General features: G+C 49.5%; 1 protein-coding gene across 1 annotated transcript in view; it reads right to left on the reverse strand.

The window, feature by feature from the left end:
• Positions 1 to 19,728, reverse strand: part of LOC140386751 (eosinophil peroxidase-like) — a 68,070-nt gene that overhangs the window by 26,789 nt on the left and 21,553 nt on the right. Inside the window, exons 7-8 of the mRNA XM_072469404.1 lie at positions 11,579 to 11,933; positions 8,792 to 8,952 (exon numbers count right to left, since the gene is read on the reverse strand). Coding sequence (XP_072325505.1) covers positions 8,792 to 8,952; positions 11,579 to 11,933 — 516 coding nt within the window. The remainder of the gene's footprint in view (positions 1 to 8,791; positions 8,953 to 11,578; positions 11,934 to 19,728) is intronic.

Genomic DNA, 19,728 nt, shown 5'->3' on the forward strand with positions numbered 1-19,728 from the left:
GTCCGTGCCGTGCCGGGGTGGAGGTTGGGCGTTGGGGGGGGGTCCGTGCCGAGGAGGGGGATGGGAGGGCAAGTGAGTTGGTCCACCTGGCCAGGTGCCAGCCTCCAACAGTTGGACCCATGCGGTCCATGCCACCTGGCTGGGGGGAGGAGGGGATATGGGCAATGATGACATGTCGTCGTTCCCCTCCCCCTCACCAGGCCGTCATGTTTTCAGATCATCCAGCGATGTTGGCCGCCGTGGTGGCAGCCGCTCATGTCTATGTTGCCCTGGATGAGGAGGAGGAGGAGGTTGAGGAGGAGCGTGCCAGAGAGGCGGCGCAGGCTGCCGCAGAGGGGCAGGCGGCAGCCGCCCAGGCTGGAGGGACACCTGACCGACAGGACGAGGAGGGGGAGGAGGACGTCGCGGCCCCACGGCAACGGAGGCACCCGAGGGCGCCCCGTGTGTACCGGCCCCAGCAGTCATACCAGGACCTCACGGACCGGGAATGCAGGAGGAGACCCCGGATGAGCCGGGAAACCGGGCACACATCTGCCACCTGCTGGCACACCTGTCACCGCGTGGCACTGGCGGGGGACACCCTCTCCCCGTGTCCGTCAAGGTTACGGTGGCCCTGAACTTTTATGCAACGGGGTCATTCCAGGCACCGAGTGGGGACCTGTCCGGCATATCGCAGACATCGGTGCACCGGTGCATCCGGGCAGTGACAGATGCCCTATATGCCATGGCGCACCGCTACATCCGCTTCCCCGTGGACCGGGCCAGCCAAGATGCCCGGGCCGTGGGCTTCTCTGCCGTGGCCGGGTTCCCCATTGTCCAGGGCGCGATCGATGGGATGCACGTCGCCGTGCGGCCACCTGCAGATAACAGGGCCGTGTTCACTAATAGGAAGGGGACCTATTCGGTGAACGTACAGGTGGTCTGTGACCACCGCATGATGATCCTGCACGTCTGCGCCCGTCACCCAGGCAGTGTACACGACTCATTCGTGTTGTCGCGTTCATCCATCCCCGGCATGTACGAGGGACGCCATCCCCGGCTGAGGGGCTGGTTGCTGGGCGACAGGGGCTACCCATTGCGATTGTGGCTGATGACGCCTATACGGAGGCCACGCAATGAGGCGGAGAACCGCTACAATGATGCCCATGTAGCGACAAGGGGAGTGATCGAGAGGTGCTTTGGCGTGCTGAAGATGCGTTTCAGGTGCCTGGACCTCTCTGGGGGCGCCCTCCAGTATCGGTCAGATAGGGTCGGCCGCATCATTGTGGTGTGCTGCGTCCTGCACAACATAGCCCAGCAGAGGGGCGATGTGCCGCAGGCAGAGGAGGGCGGAGTGGAGGAGCAGCAGGAAGAGGCCCAGTCCTCCCCAGATGAGGGGGATGGGGGCAATGGTCAGGGCAGACGGGGTAGACACAGGTGGGTGGCTGTCCACCGTTACCGGCTGGCCCAGCGGGCACGGGACAGACTGATAGACGCCCGCTTCACTGACTAGATGGGCGTGGGAATCGGTTTGTATGGCCACAGACCGCACATCATGGCAACAGCCGACCACCCACACCCCCCACCCATCCACCCACCCAGCACCCTCACTCCCCTCCCCAACCCCACCCACCCCACCCGCATGCACACCCCCCCCCATTGCCGATCCACCTGCGGCACAACGGGCCGGGCTCACACAGTTGTGGGTGGACGCGTGTCTATCGCAGGCCATGGAGGATGATGACAACCCGCCCTGCGATGAGCTCCTGGCTCTACATCGTTGGACTATGTCTGACCCATGGCCACAGTACCACCATCCACCCGGACCATCCCTGCATGCGGCTGTGACACTGCAGCGCACGGCCCCGTCCTCTGCCCGGGGGATGTTGATGGCGGCCCAGGGGGAAGGGGGCAGACTCACCTGGGGCTGAGGTAAGACCACCCCTCACACACACACACTTGCGCTCAACGTACATGACACCCCCGCACACTTTGGACAGAGCACAAAGGCAGCTTCGGTATGTGTAACATTGACTTTAATAACCAAAGGAGTTCATGCACGTGCCCTAGACCCTAAAACTCATCTGTGCCCTGCACCCGTGCCAACTTACTCAGTGTCTAATTGTTTGGCCTTACGGGCCCTTTGACTACGTCTACGTGGTTCCCCAGATGGTACAGCAGAACTGGAGGTGGACTCCTGTGATTCCTGCCCTCTGACACTGGATCCCTGTGGCGGCCGTTTCCTGGGGCGTCCTGGCCTAGATGGGCCAGGCTGCGGCCCGGGCGACTGGGATGGCGAGCTGCCAGCCTGTCCTGCCCATTGCCCACCCGATGCACCTGGATGGAAGGGGGGGAGTCCGAGGTGTCGCGGTGTACCGGGACCTCCCCTACAGAGGGAGCCGGGACGGACCACACCACCTCCTCCTCCCTCGGGGTGCCCGATGGCCCCCAGGCCTCTACATGGGTGGGGGATGCGAACGGACTGGCCATCCGACGCCCCCCCGACATCTGGCGCTGCCAGTCCTGGAGGCCCGTGCTGGTATCGACAGGGGTCTGCAGGTTTGCAGCCACGGAGCCCAGGGGGTTGGCAAACCCTGTCTGTGACAGTGCGACGCCGGCTCGCACATGGCCACTGGCGCCGATGCCCTCAGCGATGGCCTGCAGAGACTGGGCCATGGCCTGCTGAGACTGGGCCATGGCCTGCAGAGACTGGGCTATGGCGTTGAGCGCCTCTGCCATCTGGCGCTGGCACTGGCTCATGGCCTCCTGTGAGAGGGCAGCCATTTCCTGGGCCACAGACGCCGCCTGCACGGAAGGCCCCAGGCCTCGCAAACCGTTCCCCATGTCTGACACCGTCGCACCCATTGCCTCCACCGCGGACGCCACCCGTGCGGTGTCAGCCTGGGTGGCACGCATGACCGGCACCACTCCCAGCTCCTGGACGCGGGTGGACTCCTCCACCTGCGACCGCAGCCGCCGCAAGCTGCCCGTCACCCTCTTCGCTCGTCTCCGGGTCGGTGGTTGCATCGGATCTATGTGTGGGTGTGGTAACTGCAGGAACCCGGGATCCATCTGGGCGGCAGATGTTTGCGTGGGCTGGGCTGCCCTCCGACCGCCCGGTCCCTCTGCTGCTCCTACCTCCACCTGCTGTACCGGGACGGCTGTGTTGTGCGCACCAGTGAGTGTACCAGACGCCTCATCACTAAAGTGCCCAACCGTGGTGAGTGTTTCTGCGATGGTGGAGGGTGTTGGTGACAGCAGTGGCGTTGTGTCGTGCTCTTCGTCCCACTCTGAGTCCATGGCACTTTGGGGTGGGGGTTCGTCTCCACCCATCCACTCTGAGTCACTGACCGGTATTTTGTCTTCCTGGGTAGTGCTGTCCCGGGTAGGGGTGTCCTGGGTAGTGCTGTCCCGGGTAGGGGTGTCCTGGGTAGTGGTGTCCTGGGTAGTGGTGTCCTGGGTAGTGGTGTCCTGGCTCGGATGTGACGGGGGCCTGTGGCTGCCCCCCTCGTCGCTGGGTGGTTGCTCCCGCACGTGACGGGGATGTCGTCTCCCTGTTGCTCCAGGTCTCTCCGTCTCCCGTGGTGTGCGAGGGGCATCCTGCGGGCGTCGCATGCTGGAGGGTGCGGGTCCCTCCGTCTCCCGTGGTCTCCGAGGGGCATCCTGCGGGCGTCGCATGCTGGAGGGTGCGGGTCTCTCCGTCTCCTGTGGTCTCCGAGGGGCATCCTGCGGGCGTCGCATGCTGGAGGGTGCGGGTCTCTCTGTCTCCTGTGGTCTCCGAGGGGCATCCTGCGGGCGTCGCATGCTGGAGGGTGCGGGTCTCTCCGTCTCCCGTGGTCTCCGAGGGGCATCCTGTGGGCGTCGCATGCTGGAGGGTGCGGGTCTCTCCGTCTCCTGTGGTCTCCGAGGGGCATCCTGCAGGCGGTCTGCATCTGCGGGGATGGGTGCCTGGACGTTTGGTCCTGCGATACACAATGAAGCATGCATGGTTAGACATCAGGCAGTGATCAGGTGATACGGGGGAGGGGGATATAGGGGAGGAGGGATATGGGGATGGGCTGTCGGTGGCTCACTCGCTAGTACGCCCCCGACCTCTGCATCAGCAACCTCCCGGTCCTCAGGTCCGCCAGCCAGTTCCAGGGCCCTTTCCTCGTGTACGGTCAGTGGCCTCTCATCAGCGGGCCCTCCTCCAGTCCTCACATGCTCCCTATTGTTGTGTGCGCGCTTCTCCTGTGGGGGGGGGGGGGGCAGGGGTAAAAGGCAACAGTGTTAGGCAGGTATATGAATGCACGCCATCGGTTGCGCGTGCATTGCAGAGGTTAAGGTTAGGGCTGGATTCACTTGGGGATATGGGGGATATGGGGGATATGGGGGAGGGGGGATATGGGGGATATGGGGGATATGGGGGAGGGGGGATATGGGGAGGGGGATATGGGGGATATGGGGGATATGAGGGAGGGGGGATATGGGGGAGGGGGGATATGGGGGAGGGGGGGATATGGGGGAGGGGGGATATGTGGGAGGGGGATATGGGGGATATGGGGGAGGGGGGATATGGGGAGGGGGGATATGGGGGAGGGGGGATATGGGCGAGGGGGGATATGGGGGAGGTGGGATATGGGGGAGGGGGGATATGGGGGATATGGGGGAGGGGGGATATGGGGGAGGGGGGATATGGGGGAGGGGTGATATGGGGGAGGGTGGATATGGGGGATATGGTGGAGGGGGGATATGGGGGAGGGGGGATATGTGGGAGGGGGGATATGGGGGAGGGGGGATATGGGGGATATGGGGGAGGGGGATATGGGGAGTGGGGGATATGGGGGAGGCTCACCCTGCCTGCTCTGACGAGGTCGTTCACCTTCTTGTGGCACTGGGTGCCTGTCCGTGGTGTCAGGGCCACAGCGGTGACGGCGTCTGCCACTTCCCTCCACAGACGGCGGCTGTGGCGTGGGGCAACTCTGCGGCCGTGCCCGGGATACAGGGCGTCCCTCCTCTGCTCCACCGCGTCCAGGAGCGCCTCCACATCGCGTGACTCGAACCTCGGGGCTGAGCGACGGCCAGCCATCCAGTCGGGTGTACCGGTCGGGTGTTCCGGTCGGGTGGGGGGAGCAGCGCGGCCTTATGAGCCGTCACGCGCTGCACGGCGTGAACCACTGCGCAAGCGCGGATCCCGTTACGTCGCTGCTAGCCCATTTCGGGCCGGAGACTATCGACCCATTTTTCCGACGTAACGCAAGTCGGATTTGCGCCGTTCTTTGCGCCGATCGGCGGACTTTCTGCCGATAACGGAGAATTTCGCCCTGTATGTTTTCCCCATGTCTCCGTGGGTTTCCTCCGGGTGCTCCGGTTTCCTCCCACAGTCCAAAGATGTGCGGGTTAGGTGGATTGGCCATGCTAAATTGTCCTTAGTGTCCAAAAAATGTTAAATGGGGGTAACTGGGTATGGGGATAGGGATTTGTGGGCTTCAGTAGGGTGCTCTTTGTAAGGGCCGGTGCAGACTTGAAGGGCTGAATGGCCCCCTGCACTGTAAATTCTATGAACATCTATCAATCAGGTTCAGAAGGTCCAATCAATAGGTCCAAACCTTTACAACAGCATGGAAATATCACCTGAACATAACCTAGGTACTCTGACTCCAGAACAGGAACACCCCACTGAATGACTCACAAACAGGGAGATCCCACTGTCTGCTTCCAGAACAGAGAGACCCCACTGCCTGACTCCAGAACAGGGAGACCCCACTGTCTGACCCCAGAACAGCAACACCCCACTGTCTGCCTCCAGAACAGAGAGATCCCACTGTCTGACCCCAGAACAGGAACACCCCACTGTCTGACTCATAAACAGGGAGATCCCACTGCCTGACTCACATACAGGGAGATCCCACTGTCTGCCTCCAGAACAGAGAGACCCCACTGTCTGACCCCAGAACAGGAACACCCCACTGTCTGACTCATAAACAAGGAGATCCCACTATCTGTCTCCAGAACAGAAAGACCCCACTGTCTGACCCCCAAACAGCAACACCCCACTGTCTGACCCCAGAACAGGAAGACCCCACTGTCTGACCCCAGAGCACTGCCCTCCTTAAATTGCATTCCTGGTATCTTAATTCCCAACTGTGTACAAAATGTTTCACACAGATTACACTTCTTACCCTCAGCTTCTTGAGTATTAACTTGTGTTTCCTATGAACTGAACCTTTCAGCATAATGAGTAATATCTGTGACCAGTTTTGCAATTCATTTCATATTTTTCATCAAGATCAACTTGAATTTGTCTACTTTTCCCAAGAAAACAAACTCAATTTCTTTACCTTTCCTTTCAATGATCACAGTATGGCGTGGTGGCAGAGTAACAAGTGTTATTGGACAATCCTGAGACCTGCCTAATGATACAGCACCACAAGCTCAAACAAAGGCGGCTGTGTACTTTAAATTCAGTTGATAAATTAATCTGCACAAATGGATGGTATCAGTAATGCTGACCATGGGCTAGCTTTCATAGGCGGCGTGGTAGCACAGTGGTTATCACTGTTGCTTCACAGTGCCAGGGATCAGGTTTGATTCCCGGCTTGGGTCGCTGTCTGTGCGGAGTCTGCACATTCTCCCCATGTCTGCGCAGGTTTCCACCGGGTGCTCCATTTTCCTCCCACAAGTCCCGACAAACGTGCTTGTTGAACTGGACATTCTGAATTCTCCCTCTGTGTACCCGAACAGGTGCCGGGGTGTGACGACCAGGGGCGTTTCACAGTAACTTCATTGCAGTGTTAATCTAAGCCTACTTGTGACACTAATAAAGATTATTATTATTATTATTATTATTAATAGAGGTGGCTATTGGTTGCCTTGTCGGTGCGAGCTCCATGCCACATCCTTTGGGGAAGGCTGGCCACATTCAGTGTCACTAAGGCCTTACCCAAGATCAAAAAACCAAGGAGCAGCAGTTATACCCTCCATGGGCTGCCAGCCCATCAGAGGCCGGCAACTCCACATTCCCGTCAGCATCACTAGGAGCAGTGGCAGCTGTCAATAATGGATACGCCATAGGCCCATGATCAACAAGAGACCCCAGCCCAAAAGTGATTGAGAATTGCTTGGAGATCATGACGATGGATTTGCAGGAAAGGAGGTCGAAGGCAAGGGCAGGGTCTGACTTTCAGTGGCTATCCAGCAGTCAAGGTACACTCCTATCAAGGAGGGTGTAGGCAAATCCAACAGAGTAGCCTGGCGGCCTTCAGGGGGCATAAGAAATCCATGTCACTCGTCCTTAATCCCTGGGCCACCACAAAACCCTAATGGACTCAGGGATAGTTGGTGCAATTCACTCCATGTGGCCTCCTGTGCCTGCCCGTGCCCCCTGTCCTTCCCATCCTGGCCTTTCTTGGCAACCTCCTCGTCAGACAAGGCCTGCCGTTCCTTCTCCTCCAGCATGTCATCCCTCTACTGGGCGATGTTGTGGAGGATGTAGCAGGCTACCACAGTGTGGGAAACTCCCGGGGCTATACTGGAGGGCCTCAGCAGAGCGGTGCTGGTACCTGAACTGCATCTTGAGGACACCCCCAGGACCTGGAGCATGTCAGCGATGGTGGTGAATACCGCTGCCCAGGCAACCTGGTGGGCTCCGTCCCTACTGAAGTTGACATATTGCGCCGCCCAGGCACATAGAGCATCCATGACAGTGTGGATGCACCCATGAACAGACGTCTGCGAGATCCCTGACAGGTCCCCACTCGGCCCCCGTAAGAACCCCGTGACAAAAGGTCCCGGGTGACTGTCACCCTGACGGACACTGGAAGCAAGTGTCTTTCCCCAAAACCCCACGGTTCCAGGTGTGCCATCATCTGGCACAGATGTCGCATGGCCTGCCTGTCTAGCCGCAGACATTGGCAACAAGCTCGGTCCTGCAGGTCCTCGAATGACAGGCGCTGCCACTATACACGAGGCCTGATGCAGCACTTCCTCCCCACCTCCTCCTTGTCCTGTTGGACGGCCGGCTCTCCAGCTCTCTGATTCTCTGGGGCAGGCTCCTGCGCTGCAGGATCCTCCTCAAGCAACTACTGTTCGTGCAGCCGCATTGCGTTCGCAAGGGCTGCTGTGGGCAGGCAGATGCCAACCATTCCTGGCTTCTCCGAAATCCTGCAGTGGATGAAGGGCAGACATGTTAGCATGGTACTTCCTCTAAATGCCCAACCAGGTCCAGCAGCGGGTGACAACACTTTGGGGTCTGAGGGTTCCTGGGGGGTGGCTTGCAGTGGGGAGGGCACCCATATGGTTGGCGGCGCTCTGCACGTTTGCAAGCCACAGTGGACAGTTGAAAACTTTTGTTACTTCCTCTCTTTCCCTCAGCATCCATGGCGCCCGGTCCCCTTTTTTAAATACCACAAGTGAAGCTCGATGGCTTCACTTCCGCCTGGCGGAGGCGGAGCATCACGGAGGCCGGAGACTATCGGGTTGGGCCCGTTAATGATATGTTAACGAGTGCTACTGCACGTTTTGCTTGCCCACGTCGGCATAGGGCGTGGAACGCATTCATGGTTCAAGGCACCGGAGCATGGCACTCCGTTAGATGCCCAGCACCAATCTCAATTTTCCGATTACGTCTGATTCTCCCCCCGATCGCGATTCCGGCATCGCTGGCCAGAGAATCCAACCCCGGATGTTTTTCGGAAAAGAAACCAAATCTGCTATCAGCCACAAATTCAAAAAGATTTCTTCAGATTCAGTTACCCAACTTGATATTATGGTATTTGAAATGTAGTCAGTCAGTCACAGTACCATGACTTTGCCAGTCATATTCTATCTCTACCTGTTGAAAGGCTCCCAGGATTTTTCTTGCTTCTAGGTATGTTGTATCTCCGCTCCAGTGAGGGTTCAACCTCTTCAGCTCTCTTGCTAAGCGATTGTGTTCCCGAAGAAATACTGTATGGAATGTTAACACGCCCAGCTGTTCATTCACACGGACATCACCTGTAGTGAACATGATAAGTGTTGGTAAGTATTACCGTCATACTGTTAATGAAGGAGGACAAACACATAGGGTGAAATTTTCTTATTTTCAGGCAGTGTGCAATAGCGAGTGGGAAAGACAGCCGCTGGACCCAAAGGGGGCTTCCTCCGTCGTATTTTTAGGGTCTCAGGAAAAAGTTACAAGGTGGCCCCATGACATTATGCTGATGGGATGAGCTCTGATTGAGCCCGCCCCACCAGCAACTTAGTCTGTAGAAAGGGCACCGCGATATAACAATGTAAAAATAGGAACACAAGACCCCATGGACCCCCCTCCACACCCCTAGCATCATGGAACCCCAGCCCTCACAGAAAGCCCCCCCAGTGAAAGGATTAAGTTTGGAGTTTACACATTCCAGGAGGAGTGGGTGCATGACTAAATTGGAAGCTTATTTTTATTTTCTTTGCAATGTTGCTCACTTAGGCATGGATCAGGAACATACAAATATACATAAGAACTAGGAGCTGGAGTAGGCAATTCAGCTGCTCGAGTCCATTCAATCATTCACAATCATGGCTCATCTCTCAGCCTCAGCACCACTTTCTTGCCTGTTCGCCATAACCCTTCTTCTAATCATGAGAATGTATAGGTCTAAACTGTTCAGTTTCTCTTCATAAGACAAACCCGTCATCTATGGAATCAATCTAGTGAACCTCCTCTAAACTGCCTCTCATGCAACTACATCCATCCACAAATAAGGCGACCCAAACTGTAGAGTACTCCAGATGCAGCAACGCTTCCCAACTTTTATACTCTATTACTTTAGCTATAAAGGCTAAAATTCCATTTGGCTTTCTTAACATTGCTGCACCTGCATACTAGATTTCTGCGATTCATGCACGAGGACATCCAGATCCCTCTGCACTGAAGCACTCTGATGTTACTCTCCATTTAGATAATACGTTGCCTTTCCATTTTACCGACCAAATTGGATAACTTCACACTTATCCACATTAAACTCCGTCTGCCAGATTTTAGCCCACCAACCTAACCTATCTATTCCCTTTTGTAAATTTCTAATTTCCTCATTGCAACTTACTATCCCACCTATTTTCGTGTCATCTGCAAATTTGGCTATAGTACCTTCTATCCCTACATCCAAGTCATTCATATATATTGTAAACCCTTTGGTACCCCACTGGTTACATCTTGCCAACCAGAAAAAGGTCAATTTATCCCGAATCTCTGCCTTCTGTCGGTAAACCAGTCTTCTATCCAAGCAAATAAATTATCCTAATCCCATGTGATCTTACCTTGAGTATTAACCTTTTGTGCAGCACCTTATCAAATGCCTTCTGGAAGTCCAGATATACTACATCTACAGGGTGTCCATTATCCACATGGCTTGTTGCATCTTTGAAGAATTCTAGTAGTCAAACATGATTTACCCTTCGTAAAACCATGCTGACTCTGATGGATTGTGTTTTGACTTTCTAAATGACCTGTTATTACTTCCTTAATAATGGATTCTGACTATTTCCTAATGACAGATGTCAAACTAACTGGTCTATGGTTTCCTACTTTCTGCCTCCCTTCCTTTTTGAATAAAGGGATTACTTCAGCATTTTTACAATCCACCTCTCCGGTCATGGAATTTTGGAATATTATAACCAACGGATCCACCATCTCTGCTGCCACTTTCTTTAAAACCCTAGGATGTAGGCCATCAGGCCTTGGGGACTTGCCTGCCTTCAATCTCAATAATTTGTTTAGTATATTTTCCCTATTACTGATGATTGTACTAAGTTCTTCCCTTTCTATTTTCTCTATGCTTCCTGTTCCTATTAGGATGGTACCAGTGTCTTCCACATAAAAACTAAGGCAAAATGTCGATTTAGTGTCTCTACCATTTCTGTGATCCCCACTATTAACTCCCTGGCCTCATCCTCCAAGGGACTAACATTCACTTTAGCTACTCTCTTCCCTTTTATATAGTTCTCAACGCTTTTGTTATCTTTTCTTATATTTTGCACTAGTTCTCTTTCATAATTTACCTTTATTCTTTTAGTAACCCTTTAGTAATCATTCACTGAGATGGAATACCACAAGAAATTTCTTTAGCTGAAAGTAATATCAATGGTTGGACAATTCAAAATTACCTTATACAGATGATCTAGGGGTTAGTTTATTTAATTATAAAATATGATGAGTCAGTACTCCCTTGGTTCTGCTAATTGATTGATTGAAGTCTTCTTCCCATGAACACTAAAAGAACTCACAATGCAGTGCTACAAGGTGGCCCTGAAATTCTACAGGATTTCCTGAGAAACAGGATATACAGTCGTAAATTGAGTTATAATGAGAGACTGGCAGAACTACCATTCTGGGGACAATAACGTAGAAATTGGTGCCTTTTTTCTGCCATTGCTAATCTGGCTCCTGGTGCTCTTTTGGTTCAGAAAGTGCACATAACCAATATTTTGGAAGCTTTGGTGTCCATTTTAAGCCTGTAAACCAATTTCTAGGCCAATATCTGCAAACATTTTTCAATCTAAATGCTTGTAATGTGTGTTAAACAATTGTAAGGGTGCAGATGTGCAAATGAAAGGAATGCCCCATATGGAGATGTCATGGGACATTACTCACCACCTATAAAACATGGAGTTGAATTTTGACCAGTGACACAGCCTTCCTCCATTCTGCCACAAAGGTTGCTTGAAATGTTATTAAATGGTAAATATTCTCGTCCATTGTCAGAGAATACATGATTGACAGCTAACTGGCCAAGCTCATTGGTGAGGTTCCTGAGTTTATTGGCCAAACAATCTGTGCTGCCGTAGACTTCATTAACATCAATGAAAGAGGTAAGAGCATTGATCTGCTGACGGGTGTTAAAATCTCCGAACAAAGAACCCAGTTCACCGCTTCCACAGGCAGGAGCCGATCGGAAGAAAGGGAAGCATTTGGTGCGATCCGTGATCCTGGTGTCATTTTTGGGTATCTGTCAGAAATGATTCAGATCACATTTAGAAATTGTTAACCACAGCCAGTTCTACAAACAATAACAAGAGGAATATAAAAAATGATTAGTGGCAGTTTTAGATAAGCTGTAAACTGGTTTAGAATTAGAACACAGAGCATTCTGGGCCGGGATTAGGTGAACATGGAGGCGGTGGCCATTTTGGATGGGTCCAGCTTGGTCATGTTATATTGGTGGTGAGTAAGGATCCATAAATCCTGTCCCATGCCATCTTAATATGAGGCATTCCTTTCAGATGCACAGATGCACCCTTGCAATTGTTTAACACACATTACAGGAATTTAGATTGAAAGATGTTTGCAGATATTGGCCTAGAAAGTGGTTGACAGGCTTAAAATGGACACCAAAGCTTCCAAAATAGATGGATGGTTGGGTGGAGTGTCATGTGAGAGTACCTTTAAGAAATGGATGTTTATAAATGGGTGTGTATATACATATCTGTAGTGAGAGTACCTTTAAGAAATGGGTGTTTACTACTGCAGTGATGTCAGAGAGTGGGTGGAGCTGGGCTGTCTGTCAGCTTTTTACTTTCATTTTAGGCTGTTTGCTGCAGGATGTGTTTTAGTTTCGTTTTCAGTGTTGGAGCTGAAGCCAGGTGTACTGTTGATCTCTCTGCCATGAAAAGACGGTCTCTTGATCATTTGTTGAATTCAGAATTATAAATGTTCTCAGTAGTGAAGTTAAGCCTGATGTCTTTCTGTTTTGAAGATTTTTTAAGTCTTATGGATGTTAAAAGGACAGCTTAATCATTACTTAGTGTTATATTCTTTGGGGGTTGCATTTGAATTGATGGTTGCTAAGATGTTCACTGTATGTTTTAAAAAGGTTAACTTGAGTTCATAGAATAAACATTGTTTTGCTTTTAAAAAATACTTTTCCATTTCTTCTGTACCACACCTATAGAGTGGGCTGTGTGCTCCCCATACCACAATCTATTAAAAGTTGTGGGTCAGGTGAACTCCATGATACACTTTGGGGTTCTCTAAACCCTGAGAGAGAAAGAGATAGAGCAGAAAGAGAAAGAGAAAGAGAGAGAGAGGAAAAAGAAAAGGAGAGAGAAGAAAGGAGAAAAGAAAGAATAATCCTAGCAGAACAAAAAGAAAGAGAAAGGGAGATACAGATCAGGGAAAAAGATAGAGAGAGTTTGAACGTCAGAAAATGGCCATGAAACATGACAGTCAGTTAAAATTGGCAGACGTAAAGGGAAACGTACAGTTGGATGATAGGGATGAGGATAGTGAGAAAGAGCGTCAAAGTCGAAGGCTTGATGGGAATCTATTTAAATATGTTCAAGCATTGCCAAGGTTTGACGAGAAGGAGGTAGAAGCCTTTTTCAGTTCATTTGAGAAGGTGGCTAAACAAATGAAATGGCCACAGGACATGTGGGTATTACTGATTCAAACAAAGCTGGTAGATAGGGCTAGTGAAGTGTTTGCATCACTACCGGAGGAGGTATCTGGGACGTATGAGGAGGTGAAAAAATCCATCTTAGGTGCATATGAACTAGTGCCTGAAGCTTACAGACAAAGGTTTAGAAATTTAAAGAAAGAAATTGGTCAAACATACATGGCGTTTGAAAGGCTCAAACAAAGTAATTTTGATAGGTGGATAAGGGCTTTGAAAATAGACCAAACCTATGAAGCTCTCAGAGAAATTATACTTTTGGAGGAGTTAAAAAATTCAATTCCTGATGTAGTGAGAACTCATGTGGAAGAGCAGAGGGTTAAAACTGAGAGATTAGCAGCAGAAATGGCAGATGATTATGAATTAGTTCATAAATCAAAGCTTGATTTCCGACACCAGTTTCAGCCTGTGAGGGATAGAAACTGAGGACACGAGAAATACTCAAGCGGTAAAGGTAAAGGTGATCTGATGGGATATAATAAGGAGAGTGAACCTCAGATTAAAAAAGAAATCCAGGAGGGTGGAAGAGACATGAAAAGTTTCAAAGGTTTTCACTGTAATAAACTAGGCCATGTAAAGTCACAATGTTGGTGGTTGAAGAAAAGCACTGGGAAGGCTGATGTGGTAAAACAGGATAAGACAGTGGGGTTTGTTAAAGTGGTAAAGGAAAGCCCAAGTGAAGCAAAGGAGGTGCAAAAGATTGGACAGTCTGATCAAGCGGTGATTGATAAGAAGGTGCCAGATCTCTTTAAAGAATTTACTTGTGTGAGTAAGGTTTACTAATGTGTATCAGGAGGAGTAGGTAAAGAAGTCACAATTTTAAGAGATACGGGAGCTAGTCAATCTTTAATGGTAAGAGATGAGGAGTTATGTAGTTTGGGCAGGCGGATGAAAAGTGGGCAGAAGTTCATCAAGTAATATTGCCGGGAGGATATAGAAAGGAGGTGTTGCGAGTTGCACTTGAGGTACCAGTGGGAGGTCATTTGGGAATAAGGAAAACTCAAGCTAAAATCCAGAAACATTTTTATTGGCCTGGACGACATAAAGATGTAGTTAAATTTTGTCAATCATGTCACACATGCCAAGTGATAGGGAAACCTCAAGCAGTGATAAAACCAGCGCCCTTAATACCCATTCCAGCATTTGAGGAACCTTTTACAAGGGTCCCAATTGATTGCGTTGGACCGCTTCCTAAAACAAAAAGTGGGAATCAATATCTTTTGACGATAATGGATGTGTCTACTAGGTTTCCAGAGGGCATTCCAGTATGTAATATTACAGCTAGAAAGATTGTGGAGGAGTTATGTCAATTCTTTACTGGATATGGACTACCCACAGAAATACAATTGGATCAAGGATCAAATTTTACCTCAAGGTTATTCAAAGAAGTTATGGATAGCTTAGGAATAAAACAACTTAAATCAACTGCGTACCATCCAGAATTGCAGGGAGCGTTAGAAAGGTGACATCAGACATTAAAGACAATGTTGAAGGCTTATTGTCAAGATTATCCAGAGGATTGGGATAAAGGAATTCCATTCGTACTGTTTGCAATTAGGGATTCACCTAATGAGTCTACCAAATTTAGTCCTTTTGAGCTAATGTTTGGTCATGAGGTAAGAGGACCACTTAGATTGATTAAGGAAAAATTGGTGAGTGAGAAATCGGAAATTACATTATTGGATTACGTGACAAATTTTAGGGAACAATTAAATAGAGCAGGTGAATTGGCTAGACAACATTTGAAAGTTGCACAAAATGTGATGAAACGGGTTGCGGACAAGAAATCCAAAGTTCATAGTTTTGCCAGTGGAGATAAAGTTTTAGTGTTGTTACCAGTGGTAGGTGGGCCTTTAAAAGCTAGGTTTTGTGGACCTTATCAGATTGAAAGGAAATTAAGTGAGATGAATTATGTGGTTAAAAACACCAGATAGAAGGGAAACTCACCGAGTGTGTCATGTGAATATGCTTAAAAGGTACTTTGAAAGGGAAGGAGAGAAAAAGGAGGAGGTTTTAATGATTCTAACTCAAAGTGACAAATCAAATCCAGATGACTGTGAATTTGACATACTTGAAATTAAATTGGAAAACGAGGATGTTCTTAGAAATTGGGATAAATTATTCAGTTACCTTTCAGAGGAAAAACGGACTGACCTGAAAGAATTATTGATATCACGTGGGCAAAGTTTGTAGAGATAAATTGGGAAGTACTAAAATGGCTGTACATGATGTAGATGTGGGAAATGCTGTTCCAATCAAACAACATCCATATAGATTTAATCCGTTAAAATTGGCACAGGTTAACAAAGAGATTGAGAGCATGCTTAAAAATGGCATAATTGAAGTGGGTTGCAGCCAATGGAGCTCAATGGTACCTAAACCAGATGGTACCCAACGGTTGTGTGTGGATTATAGAAAGGTTAATGCAGTTACAAGAACGGACTCTTATCCTATCCCATGTTTGGAGGATTGCATTGAGAAAGTGGGACAATCAGCTTTTATTTCCAAACTGGATTTACTTAAAGGTTACTGGCAGACACCTTTATCCGAAAGGGCGATGAAGATTTCAGCTTTTGTGACTCTAGATGGTATATACCAATTCAAAGTTATGCCATTTGGCATGAAAAACGCCCCAGCCACATTTCAATGGTTAACTAACAAAATTGTTTCAGGATTACCCAATTGTGCAGTCTACATCGACAATCTGGTAATTTTCAGCCAGACATGGACAGAACATTTGAAACATCTGATGGAGTTCTTCGATCGACTTCTGGAGGCGGGTTTGGTGAAAAACCTAGCCAAAAGTGAATTTGGAAAAGCCCAAGTCACTTTCCTTAAGGAGTTTCCGATACCCTCAAGACGAAGGGAAATAATGCGATTTCTTGGCATGAGTGGATTTGATCGAACATTTGTGCACAAGTATTGTAGCGTGATTGCTCTACTGATGGACTTGCTGAAGAAACGTCGAAGTTTCAGTGGACAGCGGACTTTCAACAGGCATTTGACAGCCTGAAAGCTGTGATAACTAATGCTCCTGTGTTGGAGAACTGCAAGGGACTCTGCGATCGGATTGAACTAAAGTATCTGACTTTAAAGAGAAATGCCGAGGCGTAGAGAAATGGATGAATCGTGCAGACAGCTTCCTGTCCAAAGAGACTGTTAATCGAGAAGGATTTCAGTTGGAAGAAGAACGGAAAAAAATGGACTATATTATTATACCTGTTTGCTTGTGTTGTTTTTTTAAACAAAAAAGTATATTTACTGTGTGCATTTCGTAAACGATAGTGAAAAGGTGAAAAATGAAACCATCTTGAAGTTGATGGTTTATTTATTTTTTCTTGGAGGGAGGTGGCATGTGAGAGTACCTTTAAGAAATGGGTGTTTATAAATGGGTGTGTATATAAATATCTGTAGTGAGAGTACCTTTAAGAAATGGGTGTTTACTACTGCAGTGATGTCAGAGAGTGGGTGGAGCTTGGCTGCCTGTCTGCTTTTTACTTTCGTTTTAGGCTGTTTGCTGTAGGGTGTGTTTTAGTTTCGTTTTCAGTGTTGGAGCTGAAGCCAGACAGAGCAGGTGTACTGTTGATCTCTCTGCCATGAAAAGACTGTCTCTTGATCATTTGGTGAATTCAGTATTATAAATGTTCTCAGTAGTGAAGGTAAGCCTGATGTCTTTCAGTTTCGAAGGTTTTTTAAGTCTTATGGATGTTGAAAGAACAGCTTAATCATTATTTAGTGTTGTATTTTTTGGGGGTTGTATTTGAATTGATGGTTGCTAAGATGTTCACTGTATGTTTTAAAAAGGTTAACTTGAGTTCATAGAATAAACATTGTTTTTCTTTTAAAAAATACTTTTCCATTTCTTCTGTACCACACCTGTAGAGTGGGCCGTGTGCTCCCTATACCACAATCTATTAAAAGTTGTGGATCAGGTGAACTCCATGATACACTTTGGGGTTCTCTAAACCCTGGCCCATAACAGGAGTTTGAGTTAGACGATGATGGTGGACCTTAGCAGAGGGGGAGGCCAGAAACTCCCGGCGAGGATGGTAACATGGAATGTGCGGGGTTTAAATGTTCCGATTAATCGGTCTTGGGTGTTAGCGCACTTCAAGAGTTTGAAGGCAGATGTGGTTTTCCTGCAGGAGACATATCTATGGGTGAAGGGTCACATGCGGTTAAGGAAGGGATGGGTGGTACAGACTTTCCACTCAGGGTTTAGTTATAAGTCGAGGGGGGTTTGCAGTACTAGTCAGGGGGTAGGTCTAGGAGGTAGGTTTGTGATGGTGAGTGGGGTTTTAGCGGGGCATCGATGGTTCTAGTGAATGTAAACGTACCCAACTGGGACAATGCGGACTTTATGAAGAGGTTGTTGGTGTCCATCGCGGACTTGGATTCCCATCAGTTTATTATGGAGAGGCGATTTTAATTGTGTATTGGACCCTAGGGTGGATAAATCAAGTCCCAAGACAATGGCTAGGTCGGGCGAGGGAGTTGGGGGCATTTATGGATCAGATGGCCAGGGTAGACCTGTGGAGGTTTAGGCTCCCGGGAGACAGGGTTCTTCTGGAAATTTCATCGGGTATACTCTTGCATCAACTTCTTTGTGGTGGGGAAGGCGGAGCTGTCGGGGACTGTGGGGGGTGTATGCAAGGATCGTAATTACGCACCATGCACTGCATTGGGTGGACATGAAGCTTTAGGCACGTCAGTCGCCGAGACCGGAGTGGAGGTTTGTTCAACGCTTTTGGCAGATAAAACGTTTTGCGACAGGGTGGCATAAAAAAATACGTGGAGCTTAATCAAAATGGGGAGATTTCTGCAGTCATGTTCTGGGAGGCACTGAAGGCGGTTATTCAGGTGGAGGTTCTTTCTTCTAAGGTCTATAGGGATAAAGTTGAGAGGGAGGAGAGGCAGAGGTTGTTGGAAGTTGTTGTACATGTGGATCGTAGTATTCGGTGGCCCCATCTGGGGAGTTGTTGGCGGAAAGGAAGAAATTGCAAGGGCAATTGATCGATTGACAACGGAAATGGCAGTGGGTAAGCTCCGCCGGTTAAGGTGTGGTTCAGTGTGAGTATGGGGAAAAGGCTAGCCGCCTGCTAGCCCACCAGCCGAGGTGGCAGGCAGCAGCATGGGAAACTGTGCGGGTGAGGGTGGCGTGTTGGAGGTGGGACTGGGGGTGGTTGGGTGAGGGTTAGTGACGGCACCGGAGAAGGTTAATGAAGCGTTTGAGGTCTTTTACTGGGGCTGTAAGGATCTGCACCCAGGGGGAGGAAGTGGATGGGTTGGTGTTTCCAGAGGTGGAAGAGGAGAAGTGACAACCATTGGAAGAGCCATTGGGGCTGCATGATATAATGGAGTGTATGGGGTTGATGCAATTGAGGAAGGTGTCAGGGCAGGATGGCTTCCCAGTTGAATTTTATATGCAGTTTTTGGCGGAGTTGGCAACTCATCCTTTGACGTTTAACCAATTGTTGGCGAAGGGGGAGTTGCCGGCAATGCTGGCACAGGCTTCTACCTTGTTGATCCCCAAGGAGGCCTTTTGTGTGCGGTGGTGATTGTTCCTGTCCCTGTATGAAGATTTGTTTGTCACCACTGGGGAGGGGGGATGGGGGTGGGTGAAAAAGAGGGAAAATTTGACAAACTGCGTGTGACATGATTATTTTGAGGTGTTATTTGTTGTTTGTATTTGACTGTGTTTGGAATATATTTTTTTAAAAAGAACACAGCATATGAAGGTAAATGGAAAAACCTCTGGAATCTGTCTGGAATCAGTGGGTGAGGAATTTGAGCACATGGCAACAGGTTTTCTCGTGCTAAACTTCAACTAAATATAGTGACAAGATGTTAACAATTATTACAAACGGGAGGTAGTTTGGGCCTATTGGGCTTATTAGACCAATTGAAGCCCTTAAGTGATCTATTGATAGCTACTTAAATGCCTATTCCTGCCAGCAGATGGATGCTTTGCCACCTGGGAATGCTGTTCAATAGGATCCGGGTAGATTGCAACAGGGGTTCCTTCCTGATCTGGTACCCTGTAACACATTGCAGTAAAGGCCATCCCTGCTCTCATGATTAACCGTGCCCTCCCAACCTCATAGGGGTCAGCCTGGTTGGCCTCGGTGAGCCTTGAACTCACTTCTGCATTTTGGGTCTGCTCCACCATGGCTGGACTAGGGACTGCTGCAGTCCCAGTAGTGGCCACTATTTCTAGTGGTGCATGAGAATTCACTCATGGTGACTGCGGCTGGCAGAGGCGGGGTTGTGGTGAATGTATAGTACTAGTAGTTCACCAGTGTATTAGTATCATGTTCTGCCATTGTGTTACAGCTATGTTATGGTGTTGACC

This window comes from Scyliorhinus torazame, chromosome 12, assembly GCF_047496885.1.
Source record: "Scyliorhinus torazame isolate Kashiwa2021f chromosome 12, sScyTor2.1, whole genome shotgun sequence".
NCBI lineage: Eukaryota > Metazoa > Chordata > Chondrichthyes > Carcharhiniformes > Scyliorhinidae > Scyliorhinus > Scyliorhinus torazame.